The sequence below is a fragment of the Sarcophilus harrisii genome, chromosome 1 (genome assembly GCF_902635505.1).
Source record: "Sarcophilus harrisii chromosome 1, mSarHar1.11, whole genome shotgun sequence".
Classification (NCBI taxonomy): Eukaryota; Metazoa; Chordata; class Mammalia; order Dasyuromorphia; family Dasyuridae; genus Sarcophilus; species Sarcophilus harrisii.
In genome coordinates, this window is record NC_045426.1 from 261,482,112 (window position 1) to 261,503,034 (window position 20,923).

Sequence of the window (20,923 nt, forward strand, 5' to 3'; positions counted from 1 at the left end):
TAGGTGGCACAATGGATAGAGTATTAGCCTTGGAGTCAGGAGGACCTGAGTTCAAATCCAGCATCAGACACTTGACACTAGCTATATAGGCACCCTGGACAAGTCACTTAAACATAATTGTCTCACACACAAAAATTTTTTTTTTTAATTTTAAAAAAATCATCCCTGATCAAAAAAAGTTCACAATCTAATGAGCAAGATAAGTAAATGAATGAGTGAATGAATGAACAAATGAATAAATAAATATATAAACAAAGTACATTGTATATAATAGGTACTAAATAAAATTTTTTGAATAATAAATAATTCACATATAGACTTTCTGTTGCTGATGTAGAATTTATAAGGTTCAAACAATAGTGAATTTGAAAAGGATCTTGAGAGATGATCTGGGCTATTTTCCCAAGATTTGGTCAAGACCACATATATTCCAGTAATCCTTTAGTAATAACTCTTCTTTTTCCTTTTCTCTTTTCTGTCTGTTTCATCCTTCCTTTCCCTTCTCACCTTATATGTATGTATATGTTGAAATCTCATACTTTCTCTTTTTAATTTTTTTTGGAACTTAAATTTCATGGGACTTTCCTAAATTCATCCTACCTGTTTGTCTTTTTTTCTCCCTAGACTAGATACATATCCAAGCTCCCTATGCAATGAATCTTTCAATGACATAAATAAATCTCAATGTTTTTATCCCTGTTCTGAAAAAGAGAATTCATCACCACCACCCTTTTTTTTTTATTGGAATAGTGATCATCTTGCCCATTTTCCTCAGCGATTAGGAAACTAGTTTCCAGAAAGGTTGTTACATATCTAGTTACCATTTATCCTTCATTCTAGTTAGTAGTATAACCAGGATTATCACCTTTCTTATTATATCTTCTTGATTTTTTTTGAAACAAAATTACATATACTAAGTCTCTCTTAACCAAAATAAATGAGCAACAAAGTTTGAGACATCTTTCAGAGAAGATCCCTAAAAGTTTTTCTAGGCATCTGTATACATCATGCATCAGAGACTAAAACAAACAAACTATTCAGGGAAAATATTCCTCTCTTTTCCTGTCATAGTAAAGATGAAACATCAGGCTTGGCAAAGCAAAGATATCAAATTGTTTTTGTTTTGCTTTTTAAAATCTGTAAACCTTAAAAATGCCAAGACCAGTATTCTGTTTTCAGCCCCTTGTGGTTTGGGCCGAAGGCCTCGGTTACTAGTACAGAGCAATGCGAAGCTGCCATAAGTGAGCCAAGCATCAAATGCTTTGGCTCGTAGGGAGCTGAAGCTGTCAAGGTTTTGCTTTCTTGTTCAGAATATAGACCCAAGGGATGTAAGCCCCAGGGAGTTTCCCAGTGAGTACTAGGCATTTCACATTTGATGGAAGAGTTTGCAGCCACGCTGTTGACATCTCTTTCACAAACATTGCTAATCTTTTTAAGATCTTTCCATGGAGCTGAATAAAAAGGTAACCCAAGGTTTGTTCTTATCAACTACATAAGTTAGATCGGGTTCTACCTGAACTTTACTTGAAAGCACTCTTAATTTCACAAATAAGACAGAAGTGTTTGCCTAATTATATTTTCACATGATGACTTCCCAGGTAATTGGAATGTGTCGTAGCTGGTTATAATTGGTGTTGGCCAACTATCCAATTCCCAGTTAAGGACAGTGGATTTTCAGAGCTTGTGGAAAGCATACACCAGGAGGAAGCCAGGACAAACAATAGGCACAAGTGGCGACATTCTTGAGATGTCAGAGAATCCTGAAGTGGTGATTAATCAAATGCCCCAACACATCTGTGCTTTTCATATGCATTGTTGCCAACAGAGAAGGAAAAACCATAGAACCTTTTTGATAATATCCAAACCAGCTATCGTGATGCCCTATTTCTAACCCTTTTCTTTCTTTTTTTTCCTTCACTGCCCTAGAATGATTCCTTTCAGATTTATTGACAGGTATCACTTAAGTGGTGGTCATTGAGGAATCCATTCTTTTCACCCATTTTAAATTTGTAGATTTGTGTTTATATTAACATTTTCCTCATGTAGCTTAAGACTTCCTATGATTATTCTTTGAATCACTTTAAAATTCAGGCATATGAACAGAGCTTTTAAAATTCATTCTTCCCCTCCCCCAATTTGTCCATTTTCTTTCAAAATATTTATAACGAACTTGATTGATGATAAATTTATCTAACAGCTATTTATTTTATTTGGGTTTCCTTTTTCTCTTTAGTTCCCCCTTCCATTAAAGAGCTTGCATAACATATGAAAAAACTTTTAAGTTAGTTTTAGTTTGTGACATCTCCACGATTTATTTACAGTAAAAATAACAAAGCAGAATTTGTTATATTTAATAATTTAAAACCAAACTATAGACATGAGGTTTTCATACACTTATGTATACTCACCCATATACGCACACATCACATATATCACTAAAGTGATAAATGGTCAAAAAAAAAAAAAGAAAGGAAAACTCGTTAAAAAAAAAAGAAGAAGAATATTTTGCTCTTGCAATGAAGAAGAATGAATACAAGGAATTTGGAGAAAATTGAGAAGCCTTGCATGAACTGATACAAGGTAAAATTAGAATAGATAATTTAAAAGTTAGTGGATTATCCAAAATCCATGATTTTTTTCAAAAAGATCTAGACATTATATTTCAAGAACTTATAAAAGAAAATTGTCTTGATATCTTAGAATGATTTGGCATGTAGAAACTGAAAGAATCCCCCTCCTGAAAGAAATCCTAAAATGAAAACTTGTAAGTATATTATTGCCAAAATTCAGAGCTCCCTGATCAAGGGGAAAAAAATATTGCCAACAGTCAGAAAGACAGCATTTGAATACCATAGGGTCAGGATCACACAAGATTTGGGAGCTACTGCCTTAAAGAAGTAAAGAATTTGGAATAGTTTATTCAGAAGGGCAAAGGAGCTTAGATTATAACCAAGAATATTCTACCCAGCAAAATTGAGTATACTTCTTTGGGGCAGTAGTGTGTTTACTATGTTGGGATGATGTCCAGAGAAGAATGGAAGAATAAGATAAAGAGATATACTGGGGGAAGAGAGCAGTGGAGTAAATCTTCTCACATAAATGAGACAGCCAAGGAAGAGTTTATATAATGAAGGGGAAAATATGGAGGACAATGCTTGAACTTTATTCTCATCTTTACTGGTTCAAGGATGGTAAAATATACATACAGAGTTAGGTACAAAATTTCATTTTACTAAAGGATATTGGTATTTAGAAGCAAACACTCTGAGTAAGGGGGACAGCATAAAGAAGAGAGAGATAAATATAAGAATTATGGGACCCTGTCGAGAGGGAGTATAGAGGCCACCTTGACCTTTGGTGCATAATAAGTTTTCTGCCACATTGCAGACACACCCTTGTTGAGTAAGGAACAATGATTTGTGATCATGGGAATGAGTAAGCCGAGAGTCACAGCTAGTTGCTCATTAGTAGGGATTCCTTGACAGGGCCTCTCCTCTGTGAGAGAGCTGCTAAATTGCTGGATTAGCTCTCCTCCCATTGGTAGATACCATGCATAAGCAACAAGCTGCTTCTCTGAATGGTGATTGGGGATTGTCTACTATTCATGCACTGATCACGCTTGCAAAAATGTATATCAACAAACTATGACATAATAAAACTAGAGCTCTTTTCACACCCTATGAGCTTCCTGCCTCATTCATCTTGCCTCTGAGATCAAAGGGCTCATGTGCCATGAGCTCTTAAAAGATGGCCGCAACAATTAGGATGCAAGGAAATGGTCCAACACTTGAAACAGAAAGATACACACATTGTAACACACATAACGTTCTGGAGCAGAATCTATTATACTTAAGCTGAAGAAAACAGAAAGGTGTAGTAACCATGATTTCAAAGTAAAAGCAAATTAGATTAAAAGAGATAATTAGAAAACTACATTATGCTAAAACTTAGCAATGAATTAATATCAATATTTAACATATATACAACAAGCGGTGTAGCATCCAAAATCTTGAAGGAAAAGTTAAATGAGTTATAAGAGGAAATAAAAAATTATACTACTAATGGATCTCAATTTACTCTTGTCTGACCCAGATTAATCTAAAGTAAACAAAGACATTAAGAAAGTATTGCAATTTTTAAAAGGTTTGTTGTGATAGACTGCTGGAAAATACTGATTAGGAATAAAAAGGAATATATATTTTCTCAGTTGTGCATGATACCTTCGTAACAAATGACCATATTTTAGGGCTTAAAATCCTACAAACAAATGAATTATTTATTAATGATGTTCATAATTTTAAACACACATACAATCCCTGGAAATCACTTAAGGAAAATTAGGTTTAGGATACTCATCTACACAGAATAAAATAAAATAGGCTTAAATTGAATATGTAACCTAAATATAAAAGATCATGTTATTAAAAACTATTAGATGAGAATGAAATCAGTTATTTTTTACAACTGTGCCTAGGGGACAGATTTTTTATTTTAGCCAACTCAGGTATAGATAATGTAATTATATGACACTAACAATATCAAGAGTAATAATAATATTTAAATTGTATTTTAAAGTTTGTAAAATACTTTATAAAAATTATCTCATTTTATCTTCATAAAAACCCAGAAGGTAGATATTATTAATTATCCTATTTTTCGTGTGAATAAACTAAGGCAGACAGATTTAAGTGAGTTTCATTATGGCTAGTTGCTATGTTTCTGAAATTGGATTTGAATTTGGGGATTTCTGACTTCTCTGTGCTCTATCAAATATGTCACTTAGCTGCTTCATAAAGTAGTTTTAATTACATAAAATTGAAAAGTTTTTTTATAAACATTGCTAGGAAATTCATATTTTGCATCAAATATGATATCAGATATCAACAGTTGCCTAAAACATATAAATAACTAATACAAATGTATAACACCAAGGCATTTTTCAGTGAATATGGTCAAAGAATATAGTATGAACAGAATAGTTTTCAAAAGAATTAATAATAGCAATATCAAAAAATATTATCCCTACTAAGAGAAATGCAAATAAAAACAACTGTAAAGTTATACCTCATACCAGCAAACTAGCAAAAATAACAAAGACTAGAATGTTTATTTTGTGAGATTTGTGAATTGATCCGACTCATCTGAAAAACAATAAAATTATGCTAATAACGTCACTCAAATATCTCGTTCCTCCCTGAGAGAGTCTTCTACTATACATATAACTCAAAGATTGACTCAATCAAAGATGACTCAAAGAAGTCAAAGATGGAATGATAGGTTCTATACACACCAAAATATATTCACTACAGTATTTTTTTTTTTTTTTTTTTTTTTTTGTAGTATCAAATAACTAGGGAAGAAAGCAGAACCTAGTTGTTTGGTGATAGATAAACTGTGTTACACAAATTTAATGGAATATTATTGTATCCTAATCAATTTGGAGAAAGGCATATATGAATGGAAATGAAGTGAACTAAAGCATATTCAGGAGCAAAGTTTACACTTTTTACTATAGTTACAATAATATAAATAAAAAGAGTAAATAATTGAATTTTTTAAAAAAATGATTTTAAATAACTATTCTTAGACCCAAAAAAGACTTGAGAAAATGAAATTTTCTTCTTCCATTACAAAAGTGAGGAATTAATGTGCACTGTTGTATATTATGTCGGACATAGATGATATGTTGGTTAGTTTTGTTAAACTGTTTATTATTTTTTTAAATAGTTTCCTTAATCTTTGTTACAAGGGATGGATTGTTCAGTTTGTATTCAAAAGTAGTAGATTTGGAAATGTGATGGGAAAACAAAAGCTATACTTAAGCCTACTTATTCTAATTGACATTTACAGCAAATTTGGAGCTAAGCAAATCTATCTGGTCTTCTTCATGATAAACTTGCATGTGAATGAAAATTGTTTTAATGTTTTTCTTTAATCTTTACATTTTGCTTTAAACATAAGCAGATCTTTATAGAGATGGCTTTCCAACCCTTTGTTATCTGGTTTCCCTCTCCTATACAGCAAACATTTTCTTTTCCTAACATACAGTTTCTCTCTCTCTCTCTCTCTCTCTCTCTCTCTCTCTCTCTCTCTCTCTTTCTCTCTTTCTCTCCTTAAGGGGAAGCAATGTATCTTCTTTTTATTTTATTAAATTTTTTAATTAAAACTTTTTTTCCCCAAAACATATGCTTAGATAATTTTTAATTCACCCTTGCAAAAGTGTGGGTTCCAAATTTTTTCCTCTCCGTTTCTCCTGTCCTCACCCCTTGACAGGAAATAATCCAATATATGACAAAAATATGAAGTTCTTTCACATATTTCCACAATCATCACCTAGCATATAGTTTCAAAAAAAAATGCAGTTTCATATATTTCTATGGTTCTTCTCAGTATTAAACAATTTTATAAATAAATTAAAATTTTATTTTATGATACTAGTCAACTTAGATATCCTACAACCCTCTTTCCAACTTCATCACTTCAATCTTTTACATGTTAAATGATGTAAATCAAATGTGTGTATATATATATTTTTTTTTTTTTTTTTTTTTTTTTTTTTTTTTTTTTTTACAAAATTGCAGTATTCACTTAACTATTCTTTGTCTTTAAATCCTAGAGTAAGTTCTTTTGTGCTCCTTTGGAAGATTGGGAATATTGCACTGTGATTGGGATTTAGAAGGATTGTGTGTGTGTGTGTGTGTGTGTGTGTGTGTGTGTGTGTGTGTTTGGTGTGATATTAGCATATAAGCTGTTATACTTTTCTATTAGTATATCTATTGTTTTGCATAGTATTTGGCACATGATAAGTGTTTAATAAATGTTTTTTTAATTTATTCATTCATTTGAACTTTCCCAGTACTTACTTTACTTGTCTAATTTTATGTCCACTGTCATTTCACCCACAGATTAAAGGTTGAGGAGCTGGTGATGGAAAGAAGTCAATTAGAAGAGGAGAAGAAAAATCTTGAGATGCAGCTTGAGAAATTGACTCTTCAGGTGAGAGGTTCACAGTCCTAATCAGGCTTGAAATTTGATCTTGTGTTAGCACTCTTCCCTACTTAGTGCTCCTTTCTGTTTTTTTCCCCATCTTTAAATATCCACGGTCCTGAGATCTATTTCATAGGCTACATTTAAGCTTATTTTACTTTCCACAGAGGCCTTTCTTCAAATATCTCTTGAACTCTGAACTCCTATTATAGTCTGTAATGTCATGTGACCATTAGTTTAATTAGCAATGTGGAATAATTTGCTGGTATATTCCCTGACAGCCAGGCAGGAAAATGCTTCTCCATCTCTAAAACAAACTTGCCCTGTGGATGCAACAATTTTCTCTCCCTTCATTTAAGGGATTTTTCTTTCTTATCTCCCTCTTGCTAATGGCTAAAGACGTTGCTCTATGACCAGTGACACTGTATGCCTGGAAGCTCCTTTTACAACAGAAAACCCTGGGTAAAAATTAATTAAGTGATTATTTTCTGCATGGTCTTTGGTTTGTTTTTAATCAAACACTCCTTATGTTGGCACTGTTCAAAATGGAGAACTCAAGATCACTAGCTATTTGCATTGTTTTCATTTTTCTTTCTTTTTCATTTTCCCTTTTGCGTGAATTACTTCATGGCAGAAATCCTGCAGGTTTGAAATTATCCAGATTTCAGACAGGCCATTGATTTTTATCTTGACACCTATTAGAGGCAAATCAAATCTCTTTTTTATTACCAATTCTTAGAGATGGGAAAAGTGACAACTTTGATAAAGCAGGAGGCCAAGAGCTGCTGAATGCGTCAGCTGTGCCATGTTTAGCACAAGGGCCTGTCATCCTGCTCGCCTTTAATTGGGCTGCAGTCATAAAAAGCTTGGGGCTTGGCAAGTAGATTTGCTGGCCTCTAGTACATACCATTTCCAAATTGTAACTGTTTAATATCCATCTGGGGGACAATAGTCAAATCTCAACTGAAATAATTGTGTGATAGCCTTTGATTCTTTCCCATAGGGATATTAAAGGGAGGACCACACCCACATAGAATTCAGTTCTATTTATCACTTTGACAAGACCTTCCATGGGTATGGGCCCTATTAAATATATTCCCCATCCACAAATTCAAGATGGATGTCGTTCTGAGTTCTTTTCATGCCAGGACTCTCTCAAGAATCTTCTGTTTTTGTTTTAGTATTCATCTTGTAGCATCTATGGAGGATAAATTATTTCTTTGGTGGTGGTTCTTCTGTTTAATTATAAAGTTAATATAAGGTCTAACTTTAACATATTTCCATACTTAGTTCATTTGGAGAGATTCCTAGTTAATATAGCTTAAGTCATGGTTCCAAATCAGAATTTAAGAGCAGCTAAAGATGGAACCCAAAAAACCATAGTTTGAGTAATTATGAAAGGAAATCAAGGTTGCTAGTGACAAGGACAGAGTTAGTCCTGATGATATGCAGCACTCTGGACTTGGGGATGTAGTGGCATGTTGGGGTAAAAACATTTGGGATCAGAGGATATGAATTTAGATGCTTAATTTGAACAAGTCACCTTCACTGTTTCTGCCTTCTTCTCAGTCCTGTGATTCAGTGCCCTGGATCTTATTTAGAATACATGAAATACAGACATTATTGTTTCAGGGTGTATATTCTCTAATCAAATGCACAATATATTGAAGACATACTCCTAGATAAGTACATTTTCCTTCCAAATATTCCTGGAGTACTTTGCTTGGTTCTCTTTGTCCCTTCCAAACCCCACCATATATTGTATTCTTCTATGTTTGTGTCAAATACCCCCAACTCTCATTTTTTTCCCCAGTAGAATTTGAGATACTTGAGAGTAAGAGACCATTTTGTTTTTGTCTTTATATCTCCAAAGCCAGGATTATAGTAGATACTTGTTGTCTGTCCTTTGTTCTACCAGTAGGTACTTAATGAATGTCTGTTGAGTTCTGTTATAGTTGGGTATCCATTGCATTCATTAAACTGTTATTTATATAAAAAATAGAAATAAGCCCAACTATAAAGTAATGTCTTAGAGAAGCAGCATGATATAAGTGGGTTTTACTAGAAATGAAGTCATCTGAGTTCAAGGCCTGATGGTCCCAGTTACTGCCTCTTGAGACCTTTGATAAATCATTAATCTACATAAACTTCAGTTTCTTCAAACGTAAAATGAATATAATAAAAGTTGGGTTTTCTTCCTTTAAAAGATTATCAAGGTTAATAAAATAAGATACAGTATCTAATTTGTGAATAACCAGGTAGTATATAAATGTTAATTATCATCATCTTCATTAGTAAATAAACAAATATGTCAGTAGCTAGGCTATGGGATTTTTCTGGGGATCAAATGAAATCATGGTTTATGAAAGTACTTTATACTTTATAAAAGTGAAGTGCTACATAAAAACAATCTTCTTTTATAAATAGTTTTATTTTAATGTCAATAGTATTTAAAGAAAACATGACAAAGTAGTCAGACCTGGATTTGATTTCCACCTCTGTACACAGTGGCCTTGTTTCCCTAACCCCCTTAAAATGAAAATTGGAAATGTTGATCTATTTCAGGAGTTTAATTTTTAAAAAGTCCAAACTTGGGGAATTTTTTTTTAATTTGTTAAACAGGTACTTGTTTATAGAACATAGAGGAAATCTGGATTTGGAACTCAACAACCTGAATTCCATTCCTGCCTCTCACACTTAGTATTTGAGGCTCTTTGAGACTCAGTTCCTGTCAGCTAATTGGGGAGAATGTAAGTCATTCCCATGGGAAATCAGAGCAAGGAATGGCAACTTTATTTTTCTCTAGTCTTATGATCAAACTAAATTGTGCCTGTGGATATTACTGAAAGTCCTGAGGCACAAGAAAAGAAAAGAAAAGAAAAGAAAAAAAAAAAAAAGGAAGCAAAAAAAGTATGCATGTCAGCCTGAAATCAGGGAAAAGAAAAGTGGCAGAGTGGGGAAAGATTTTTATATGTTTATAGAATGCCTTCAGCAAAAATTAATATCTGTCCTCACCCCATTTGAATTTATTTTGTAAACTATATATTTTCATTTTTCTTTTTTTCACAAGGGAGGATTTTTTATTTTGTGGGGGAGTAGTATAGTATGTGAGGGAGAGTGGGTTTGTAATGATAGAAATGCAGAAAAAAAGAATGAAAGAAAAAGAAAAGACCATCAATGAAATATAAAAAGAAATACACAAAAGAGAGCAGAAGGAAATTCCAAAGGAGGCAGAAAAGCAAGACTATATTTTTACTGTCATGTGAAACTTAATATACATGTTAAACTATAATGGAAATTTATATTTTCATATGCACTCCTATTCCTGTTTTTTTAATGTCAAAATATTCATATTTATTAAATTAAAAAAATAGAAATTTAAAAGATCAAATAATTAAACATTCAAAAAAGAGAGAGACTATGGTGAGCCTTACCATGATTCGAGGTAAGGCTACTTGAGAAGATTCCTATGTAATTAGGAGTTAAATTGGATGAGCTTCAATGTTTTTTCTGTTCCTATCTTTCTGTAACCCAATGTTGCCATCTATATTGTTCTTAAGGGAAAAGAGAGAGGATGTCCTAGCACCTTTATCTATTTTATGTTATACTTTTGACCATTTGACCATTATCAGAGTCATACATAAAGAGATGGTATCTTTTTTGTATGGAGCACAAAGAAGGATGGCAGACCCTAGAGATATTCCAGGAGTCCATAGACTTGATGATGAATTAGTCATATTTTGGCTTGCAGTGTATCCAAACAGAATAGTTTGTCATGAGTTCATAACAAAGGATCATACCTTTAAAGATAATTATCTAATCACTTCTTCCCTGGGATATGTTCTAGAGAAGCTTTAGGAACTTGATAGAAGCTTAAAGATAAAGATATTTCTACCTGGGTAACAAGTGATGAATAGTATAATTCTCAGATTGTATTATGAAGAACTCCAAATTTTCCAAAATGGAAAGCAATCTCATGTTTGTATTTCTCTTAGCAAAGGTAAATGGGAGTGAAAAATTTTCACTCTTGTGGTTCCATATATTTTATCTATATATATATATGGTGCTTTCAATATAGCAGTGGTTTCCATTAGGTTCCTACAGAAATTTATTCATTTTGAAACAAAAGGAAGAAACATTCTTTAAATAAAACTTATGCTATCATTGGTCTCTATTTTAATAAAAGAAATGTAATTAATCTTTCAATATGGCAGTATTTTCCATTATGTTTCCACAGAACTTTATTCATTTTGAAGCAGAAAAAAAAAAAAAAGGGAAGAAACATTCTTTAAATAAACTTTTGCTATCATTGGTCTCCATATTAATATTTTAAAAAATTAAGTAATTGAAGTTAAAAATTTGCATCCTTATAAAGCAACTTGAGGTAGGAAATATTTTTGATTTGTTAAAAATTGTTAGGGAGTCTAGCTTACATATCATTTTAAAGCTCATTGACAAGGAACATTTAAACATGCCTTTTCCCCCATCTTGACTGGATAAAAATCAATGTATCTGGCCTTCAAAAGAGATATATACAAAGCATCTCCTTTATAAACGTGGAAGGTTTACAAGTTTACATACTCCTTTACAGAGGTGGGAGGTTTATAAGTTTGGAACATTGTCAAGTTTTTTGATGTGTTGATCAGTCTTGCTCATTTGTTCTCTTTTTCCTGTTTTTTTTTCCTTAAAAAATGAATTTAATATATGTAATGGCTCCATGAGGGGGAAGGATACAGAGAGAAATTTAGGCAATGTGATAACAAAGGATATCAATTAAATTTTATTTTAAAAAATCAGGACCTCGAGAAACTGAAAATTGAGTGAATGCCCATCAGTTGGGAAATGGCTGAATAAGTTTTGGTATATGAATGTAATGAAATATTATTGCTTTATAAGATATAATAAGCAAGCTGATTTCAAAAAGTCTAGAAAGACATGAACTTATGCTAAATGAAGTGAGCAGAAGCAAGAGAACAATGTATTTAGCAATAACAAGATTATGTGATGATCAACTGTGAGGAACTTGATTCTTTTCAACAATGAAGTGTGATTCAAAGCAATTCCAATAGACTTGTGATAAAAAGAGTCATCTGCATCTGGAGAGAACTATGGAGACAATGTGGATCAGAGCATAGTATTTTCACCTTTTTGTTGTTGTTTGTTTGCTTACTTTTTTTTCCCCTTCCTTTCTTGTATTATTTCCCATTTGATTTGATTTTTTTTTGTGCAGCATGACAGATAGAAATAGGTTTAGAAGAATTGTACATATTTAACGTATTAGACTGCTATTTTGTGGAGGGAGAAAAATTTGGAACACAAGGTTTTGTAAAGGTAAATGTTGAAAACTATCTTTGCATGTATTTGGAAAAATAAAATACCATTTAAATAAAATAAATAAATAAAAGTCAGGGCCTCATAGTTAGGCAGAGTAGAAAGAGGAGAATTTGATGAATGAATGAAGGCTGTTGTCACAAGAAACCTCTATTAAAATGTATGGTATACTTTTCCCTTGCATGTACTTAGTCCCTAGAGAAAGTACTTAAAGTACAAAATCCGGGAGATACACACGTAGAGATCCTCTCAATTTGTGGCCTGGAAAGTCCTTGATCCACTCCTTTATAAAATCCTTATAAAGTTCTCCTTAATTTTTGCTCTGATTTGGCCTCCAAATGTCAATGTTGATTGAAGGATACTCTGCTGTCTTGGACCTCAAGTTCAATTGTGCTGATCATAAAAGTCTCAGCTTGGGGTTGCAGGTTAGAAGGAGCTCGTACTTGCCCTGTGGGAGTGGTAGCAGAGGGGTGAGGACCCTGCTACCTGTGGGCACTTGCAGGAGAGTAGAATCCCTGGTTTTGGTACCAGGGCAAGAGATGAGAGCCACAGGAGCAGTGACAGGAAACAAAGGGAGTTGCTTTTGTGGGACAGTGTGACTGAGAGGCGCAGCCACGGAGGGACTGACGTTGCAGACCCCTCTCCCCATTTTAGAAAATAACAGCAAAAAGGCTCAGACCTGGGGCACTATTACCCACACCTCAGGACTAGAACCTGATTACAATAATAAAGCAGCTAAAAATAAAACTAAACTAAAGTAAAACTAGAAATGAGAAAGAACCTTATCATAATTATTGTGGGGATAGAGAAGATCCAGGTTCATATTCAGAGGAAGACAGTAAAGTTAAAATTTTTAAAAGCCATTCAACCCAAAGAGAAACATCAAATGATCACAAGCCCAAAAAGAAACCTTGGAAGAACTTCAAAAGAATTTCCAAAACCAAATAATAGTGATTGAGACAAAATTGGGGAAGGGCGGGGAGAAGGGAAGGGAGGATAAGAGAGAGTCAACAAATTGAAAAATTATTCTGGAACTTAAGGAAGAATGTGATTCCTTGCAAGTTAGAATTGTGCAAGAGAAAGTGAATGACATTTTAAGACACCAAGAAATTACAAAATCAAAAGAATGAAAAAATAGAGAATGTGAAACATTGGAAAAAAACTGATCTGGAGAACAGATCAAGGAGAGACCATATAAGAACTGTTGGATTACCTGAAAGTTGTGATCAAAAAAAAGACTTGATACAATAATTAGCAAAAGAGTTGAGGTTGTGACCAAAAATAGATTATCCAGCAAAGTTGAGTATAATCCTGAACTGGGGGAGGGGGGAATACTAACAAACTGAAAGCCTTTTTAGGTATTTGTGACAAAAAGATTATACTTCAATAGAAAATTCTACATATAAGATCCAGGAGAAATATTAAAAGTGAATTATAAAGGAACTCAATAAGGTCAAACTGCTGCGAAAATAAAAGCACCCCAAGTACAGTATGGAATAGCTTTGGGAGAGTATAGTAGTTACCATGACAAGACATCTATTAAGAATAACAGAGATTTGTTATTTATTTACATGAAATAACACACAGATTCAAAACAAATACAACCAGGCAAAGCAGAGTCATACTGAGTGTGCAACTTGCTTTTGGGGGACATGACTTTTAAAGTCTCAGAGAAAGGAGGAGGAAATAAAGGCAGGATCTAGGGAGTGACAAGGTTCTGTAGCAAGATGTTGAGACTGTCTTAAATTCAGTCTGTGAAAACTTAGTTCCCATCATGGCTGTCTCAAATATTCTAATCAAGACAAATCTCAGGTTGAAGACAGGATAGATGGATTAGTCCTGGACTGAGCTTCACATCATTTTATAGGAAAGGACCATCTGGGAAAATTGACCTGATTATGTGATTAATAGGAAAATTCCTGAGAAAAAGCTGATTCACATCAAAACTGTTTATTATGTGTAAAAAATATTATAGGTATGCTTAAGTCTGTTAAAGAGGGAACAACATATACATATAGAAGGGTATAAAGTCTTCTAAATGTATATAAAAACAAGAGGGTTAAGGGACAGGATAAGGAAGGGATTTTTAGAAGGATGTGTAGATTAAAATCTAAGAGAGTGAGGGGAGAAGATAAAGGGTGGACAGAATAAGAAAAGAGGAAAAGGATGTGGATTAGGAAGGTAATAATTGAAAAAGAAGCTGAGGACAATAGGAAAATTAGGACTGAAGGAAACACACAAATAGTAATTGTGACCTTGAAAGTGAATATGATGAATTCACCCATAATACGGAAGTGGATAGAAGAAGGGATTAAAAATCAGAACCCAACAATGTGTTGTTTATAAGAAACACATTTTAAAATGAGAGATAGAGTTAAAATAAATAGCTTGATCAGAATTTATTATGCTTCAGCTCATGTAAAAGAAGATTAACATCATGATTTCAAAGTTAAAACTAAAATAAATTTAATTAAAAGAGACAAAGAAGGAAACTAGGTTATAATAAAAACTACTATAGATAATGAAGTAATACCAATACTAAACTCATATATACCAAATGCTATAACATCTATATTTTTAAAAGTTAAATAAATTACAGGTAGAAATAGACAGTAGTACTATAATAGTGAAGAGCTTTAATCTTGTCTTCTCAAAATTACACAAACCTAACCAAAAAATGAATAAATAAATCAAGGAAGTGAATGTAATAATAAATAATAATAAAATGTTAATAATAAATATAATATACATAAAATAATATATATTTATATAAACGTCATATAAAATATATTTATAATATGTAAATAATGTATAAAATAAATAAAAATCTAAATCTAAATATAATACATAATAATAATAAAAATAGATAAGCTAGATATGATGGCTATCTGAATAGGAATTAAAAAGGAATATTTTTTTTCCTCAAATGTTCATGCTATCTCTACAAAGATTGACTATGTATTAGGACATAAAAAAATTTTGTAGTTAAAGCAGAAAAATACATGTTTTTCAGATTACAATATAAAAAATTATTTAATCATATAAACATGTAAGGTAATTAGAGACTAAACAACCCTAATCTTTTCTTTTTAATTTATGGGATAAAACAAGCATTTTTATAACATAGTATAGTAAGGAGGGGGTAGGGGGAAGATGATAGCATTTGAAACTGCAAGTCTACTATGTACAATTAGCTATTCCTTTGAATAAATATACAATTATTATGTAATTTTTTCCTTCCCTGCTCTCTCTAGAGATTAATCTTAAATAATGAGTGGACTAAAAAATAGAAACAATCAATAATTTTGTTAAAGAGAATAATAATAATGAGATAAATCAAAACTCATGGATATAACAGTAATCTGATGAAAATTTATCTCTCTAAATGCTTACATCAGAAAATTAGAGAAAGAGCAAATTAGTAAACTGAGTATGAAAGTTAAAAAAGAAAAAGAAAAAAGAACAAATCCTCAGTTCAGTACTAAACTGGAAATTCTAAAATTTAAAGATGAGATTAGTAAAATTGAGGGTAAAAAAACCATTGCATTACTAAAACTAGTAGTTGTTTTTATGAAAAAGAAACCAATAAAACATGATTTTTAAAAAGAGAAGAAAAACAAATCACTTGTATTAAAAATAAAAAAGGTGAATATACCACTAATGCAGATTCCTAATAAGGAATTTTTTTGCCTAATTACATGACAATAAATTTAACAGTTTAATGAAATGGAAGACTATTTATAAAATATAAAGTGCCTAGATTAGCAGAACAGAAAATAGAATATCTAAATAGACATATTTCAGAAGAAAAAAAAAATTGAACGTCGTAAGAATTTTCTAAGAAAAAGCACCAAGATTAGATGGATTTACAAGTTGAATTCAACAAAATATTAAAAGATCAACTAATTCCAATATTAAATAAGTATTTGGAGTAAAAGACTAATCAGAAAGAGTAAAAACAGAGAAAGAAAATTATAAACCAATTTCATTAAATTAAATTTTAATTAAATTTCAAAAATGGGTGCAGAAATCTTAAATAAAATTTTATTTAGGACATTACAACAATACAGTACAAAGGTTGAATGTCATGACCAAGCAGAATTTAAATCAAGAATGCAGGGATAATTTAATATAAGGAAAACTTAATATAATTAATTATATCAAAAGCAACAAAAATCATGATTGTATAAGAGATGGGAAAAAAAAAGGCTTTTGATAAAATACAATGCTCATTTCTAAAAACAAAACAAAAAAAAAAAAACCTTGTAAGTATAGCTATAAATAGCTTTATTTGTAATGGGGATAAGCTGAATCCTTCCCTGTTTAAGATCTGGTGTGTATCAAGAATGCTCACTGTTCACCAATATTATTCAAATTTGTATAGAAATCCTAATAGTAGGATAAAGAGAAGAAAAATTCAGGGTATTCACTGTCTCTTTTTGCAAACCATATGATATATTTGGAAAATCCTAGAGATTTGACTCAGAAGTTAATAGAAATAATAATTTTAGCAAAGTAGCAGAATATAAAGAGGACCCACAAAAAGATCAGCATTCCTGTATATCACTAATAAACTGCATAAGAAGAGATAGTAAGAGATATCCCATTTAAAATCACTCTGGACATTTAAAATATCCTGTAAGTACATCTGCCAAAACAAACCCAGAAGCTATATAAACAAAATCACAAAAAAACCTTTTTTATGCAACTCAGTTTTAAATAATTGAAGAAATTAGTTGTTCATGTGTAGTCAGAGCCAATATAATAAAAGTGACACAGTTTTACCTAAATCTATGTATTCAATGCCATCCCAATTAAATTAGCAAAAAAAAAAATTTTTTTACCAAGTTAGAAAAAAATAAATTTATTTGAAAGAGCTAAACAGCAAAGAATATCAAAGAAATTAATGAAAACAATGTAAAGGAAAGAGATTTAGTAGTACCTGATCTTAAGCTATATTATATGGCAGTAATTATTGAAACGATCTGATACGCCTAAGAAATAGAAAGATCAGTAGAGCAAGGGAGTCCAATGTACAGCACCAAATAACCACAGTAACCTTGTGTTCCAAGTGTTAAAACTTAAGTTTTGGGGATAAGAATTTCTTAGTAAAAAATTGTTGGGAAAGCTGAAAACATTTTAGCAGAAATTAGGTACAGAGCAATAATACTCTTATATTATTTACCAAGATAAGATAAAAATGGATACATGAGCTAGAAAAAAAGGAAATATTACTAAAAAAAAATGAAGAATATAAAACATTACTTATATTTATGAACAATATTTATGATTAAAGAAGAGATGCTAAGCATTATGAGGTATAAAATTGATAATATTATTTACTTTATACTTTATATATACCAATGTTGTCAAGGACAGAAGGAAAGCAGAAAATTAGGGAGGGGACCAGATTTTATAGACAGTTCTTAGATAAAAGTCTCATATCTCAAGTATATAAACAATTATGTGAAATATAAATCATTCCTTCATTGATAAAATGATCAAAGGATGTGAACTGGCAGTTTGCTGATGAAGAAATCAAAACAATTTATAGTCATGAAAAAAATACTTAAACTCATCGTAATTAGAGAAATGCAAATTAAAACAGCCTTGAGACACCATTTTATGTCTATCAGATGGGCTAAAATGATAGAATGGGAAAATGACAAATGTTAAAGTGTATAGGAAAAAATTAGTCCAAAAATCTAGTGTTAGTAGAACTGTGAACTCACTCAACCATTTTGTAAAGCAGTCTGGAATTATGCCCCCTATGTTATTAAAAACTGCATTTATCCTTTGACCCAAGAATACCACTATTAGATCATTTCTCCAAATAATTAAGGAAAAAGGAAAAAAAAATAAAAAACCTGTGTTCTAAAATATTTACAGGAGCTATATTTGTGTTTGCAAAGAACTGGAAATTGAGGAGCTGCCCATCGATTGGGGAATGGCTAAACAAATTGTGGCACGTGATCACAATAGACTACTACTGTGCTATAAGAAATGATGAACTCAGTGATTTTAGGGAAAAATGGAAAGATTAATGAAATAATTAAGAGCTAAATGAGCAAAACAAAGAGAACATTGTATATATTAACTGCAATATTGTTTTAAGAAGAACTGTGAGTGACTTAAGTCATTGACTATTATAAATACCCAAATTAACTACAACAGACCTATGAAGAAAGATGGTATCTTTATCCAGAGAATGAACTGATAAATAGAAGCATATATATAGTATAGTTTTACACACACACACATACACACACACACATATGCATGGATGTGTGTGTATATATATACACACACACACACACACACATAATATGTCTCCATCTCTTGGGCAGGAGTAGGGGAAAAATATGAGAAAAAAGTTACATGATAACTTTATCATATATTTAAAAGGAAAGGAAAGTTGTACATAAGATTTACAGTTTCGTGTGCATTCCTTTTTTAAAGTACTACTTTGTTATGGAAATGCTTGTTTTATTTCCTAAAGTCAGAATAAAAAAAAAAAAAAAAGTCACGCTCTTTGAAGCCACTGCCATCCTTGGGTGACTATCTTTCCACATCTGTCTGCAGGCACTTCCTCTGTCCTCGGTCACAACTGCTCCGATGGCCACTGCTACTGCTTCTGGTGGATTCTACTACTGATCGCTGTTGCTGTGGGATCTCTGATGGGGCCTCTGGACCTCCCAAGTGCTCCCTAAGCACTCCCTTCTTGGAACACTCATTCACCTAATATGAAAGAATATGAATGAATATGAAAGAATTCAAAAGAAACAAAGGCATCATGTGTTCATGATAGCCAGGAGGGGGAATACATACAGCTTTTCTCTCCCTCCCACCCCCCCATACTTATTGCCAGCAAGGAGAAGACCTGAGAGGTGGACAAGATTGCACTTTTTACATTCATACTCAATTTCTATTCAACATCTAAGTCATCAATTCTTTCAGTCATGAATGGCTAGAAATGCTGCCTCTCCATACAGGATTGTTATTTAATGGGAATATTTGAGCATGCTCTCTATAACTCACCAGCAAGAGCAAGTCTAAGCACACTCTCTCTGTTAACATTAAGAAGGACATGAATGGCGTGAGGGGACTAAAAAGAACACAAATGCTGGTTTTTCTGAATGATGGTGTCCACTGCTTTCTTTTTCCTGTTATAATTCAGGTCCCTCTTGTCCCAATAAGATTAGTGTTGTTGAATAGTAATGAACCATCAAGAAAAAAGAAATGTAATCAGTTATCTTTTAAACTTATCTTTTTTAAACTTTTAAGAAGTGTGTGGTAGTCAGGAGGCCAGAACCATTTCACCATTAATAAAAAGATGGCAGAAAATCACCTTCTGAATGGTTAAGACTTCAAACTCTAGAAAATATAATTCAAATCAACATCATTTGGGTGAATGGTGAATTTATGTACAATATGTTCAGATGGAATAAATCCTTGACTTTCTCTGTGGAAAGTTTCCCCAAATCCTCTTATTCCTTATTCTGACCCTTAGTTCAAAACCCAGGAATTTTTTTTTGAGAGGGAATCATAATTTAGCAGCATGGTGTAATGGAAAGTGCACTGCGTTAAGATTCTGAGGCTCTGTATTCTACCCTTCTACCAGTTCACACCAACATACTTATAAATTGTGTAATTTGGCACCTAAGCAGCCATTTAATAAATATTTGTTGCATTGTATTGTATTGGCTTTGAGATTATACTTGAATCCTGTGGACTCAGTTCCTTCAGTTGTAAAAGAAGATAATAAATTGAGTATCTAGTGAGAATCTTCCACTTCTAAGAGCTTTTGAAGCAAAGGGGGAAGGGAGAAGTTTGAAGAATAGGAACATGAAGCCAAATATTGTTATATGAGAGTAGGTATTAAGAAGAAAAACATGTCAAAACATTATTAAATAAAATGAGCTTTATAGAGCAACAGTGTAGAGAAATATAATGTAGGGACAAAAGAGACAAAATCTGACAGAGGGTACTTCTGACATAGCTAATCCAACCAGTATTTGAAATAGTTATTTACTCTTCAACATCATCAACAATCCAGACTTTGTTTCAAGATTTATAAAGATTGAAAACTAGTCATTTCTCTAAGCATCCCATTTTGTTTTACAGAAATTTCTATCAATTAAATACCCAGTTCTTGAGCCAGTCTTTGATTTTGAATCCCTTCATCACAGCCTTCCTTGGAGTAGAATGCTTTTCATCTGTAGGATTGTCCTTGGCTTAACAGCCTTTTATTTAGAAGTACTGTATTTGCAAGTAGGTGGGTTCTCAGAGAAACCCAACCCTTATGTGTATAATGTTTGTTCAGTTGAATTAATGGTTAATTAAATCCTCTCCTTGTAGTTGACATGCTTGGATATATGCCTGGTCTAATTTGTGGGGGGTGTACAGTCAAAATATTGAAATTCTGTACTTCCTCTCTTCCCTCCCTACTCACTCCTGTTCTCTATGCACAGCCTATGGTCTCCTAGTTAATTCCCAGCAGGCCCAGTCAATTACGAGCAAATAACCAGTCTACATCAGAGAAGAATGATGGTAGTGAGCAGAATGGGGTGAGCTATGGGAGTTTAAGGCTTCTGATTGGCTAGAT

The 20,923-nt window shown here is 32.4% G+C and overlaps 1 protein-coding gene across 7 annotated transcripts in view; it reads left to right on the top strand.

The window, feature by feature from the left end:
• The window catches only part of MAD1L1 (mitotic arrest deficient 1 like 1), an 851,829-nt gene that overhangs the window by 483,154 nt on the left and 347,752 nt on the right, over positions 1-20,923 (top strand). For all 7 annotated transcript variants that reach the window (XM_031950245.1, XM_031950188.1, XM_031950409.1 and 4 more), the window contains one exon: positions 6,906-6,996. In XM_031950245.1, coding sequence (XP_031806105.1) covers positions 6,906-6,996 — 91 coding nt within the window. The remainder of the gene's footprint in view (positions 1-6,905; positions 6,997-20,923) is intronic.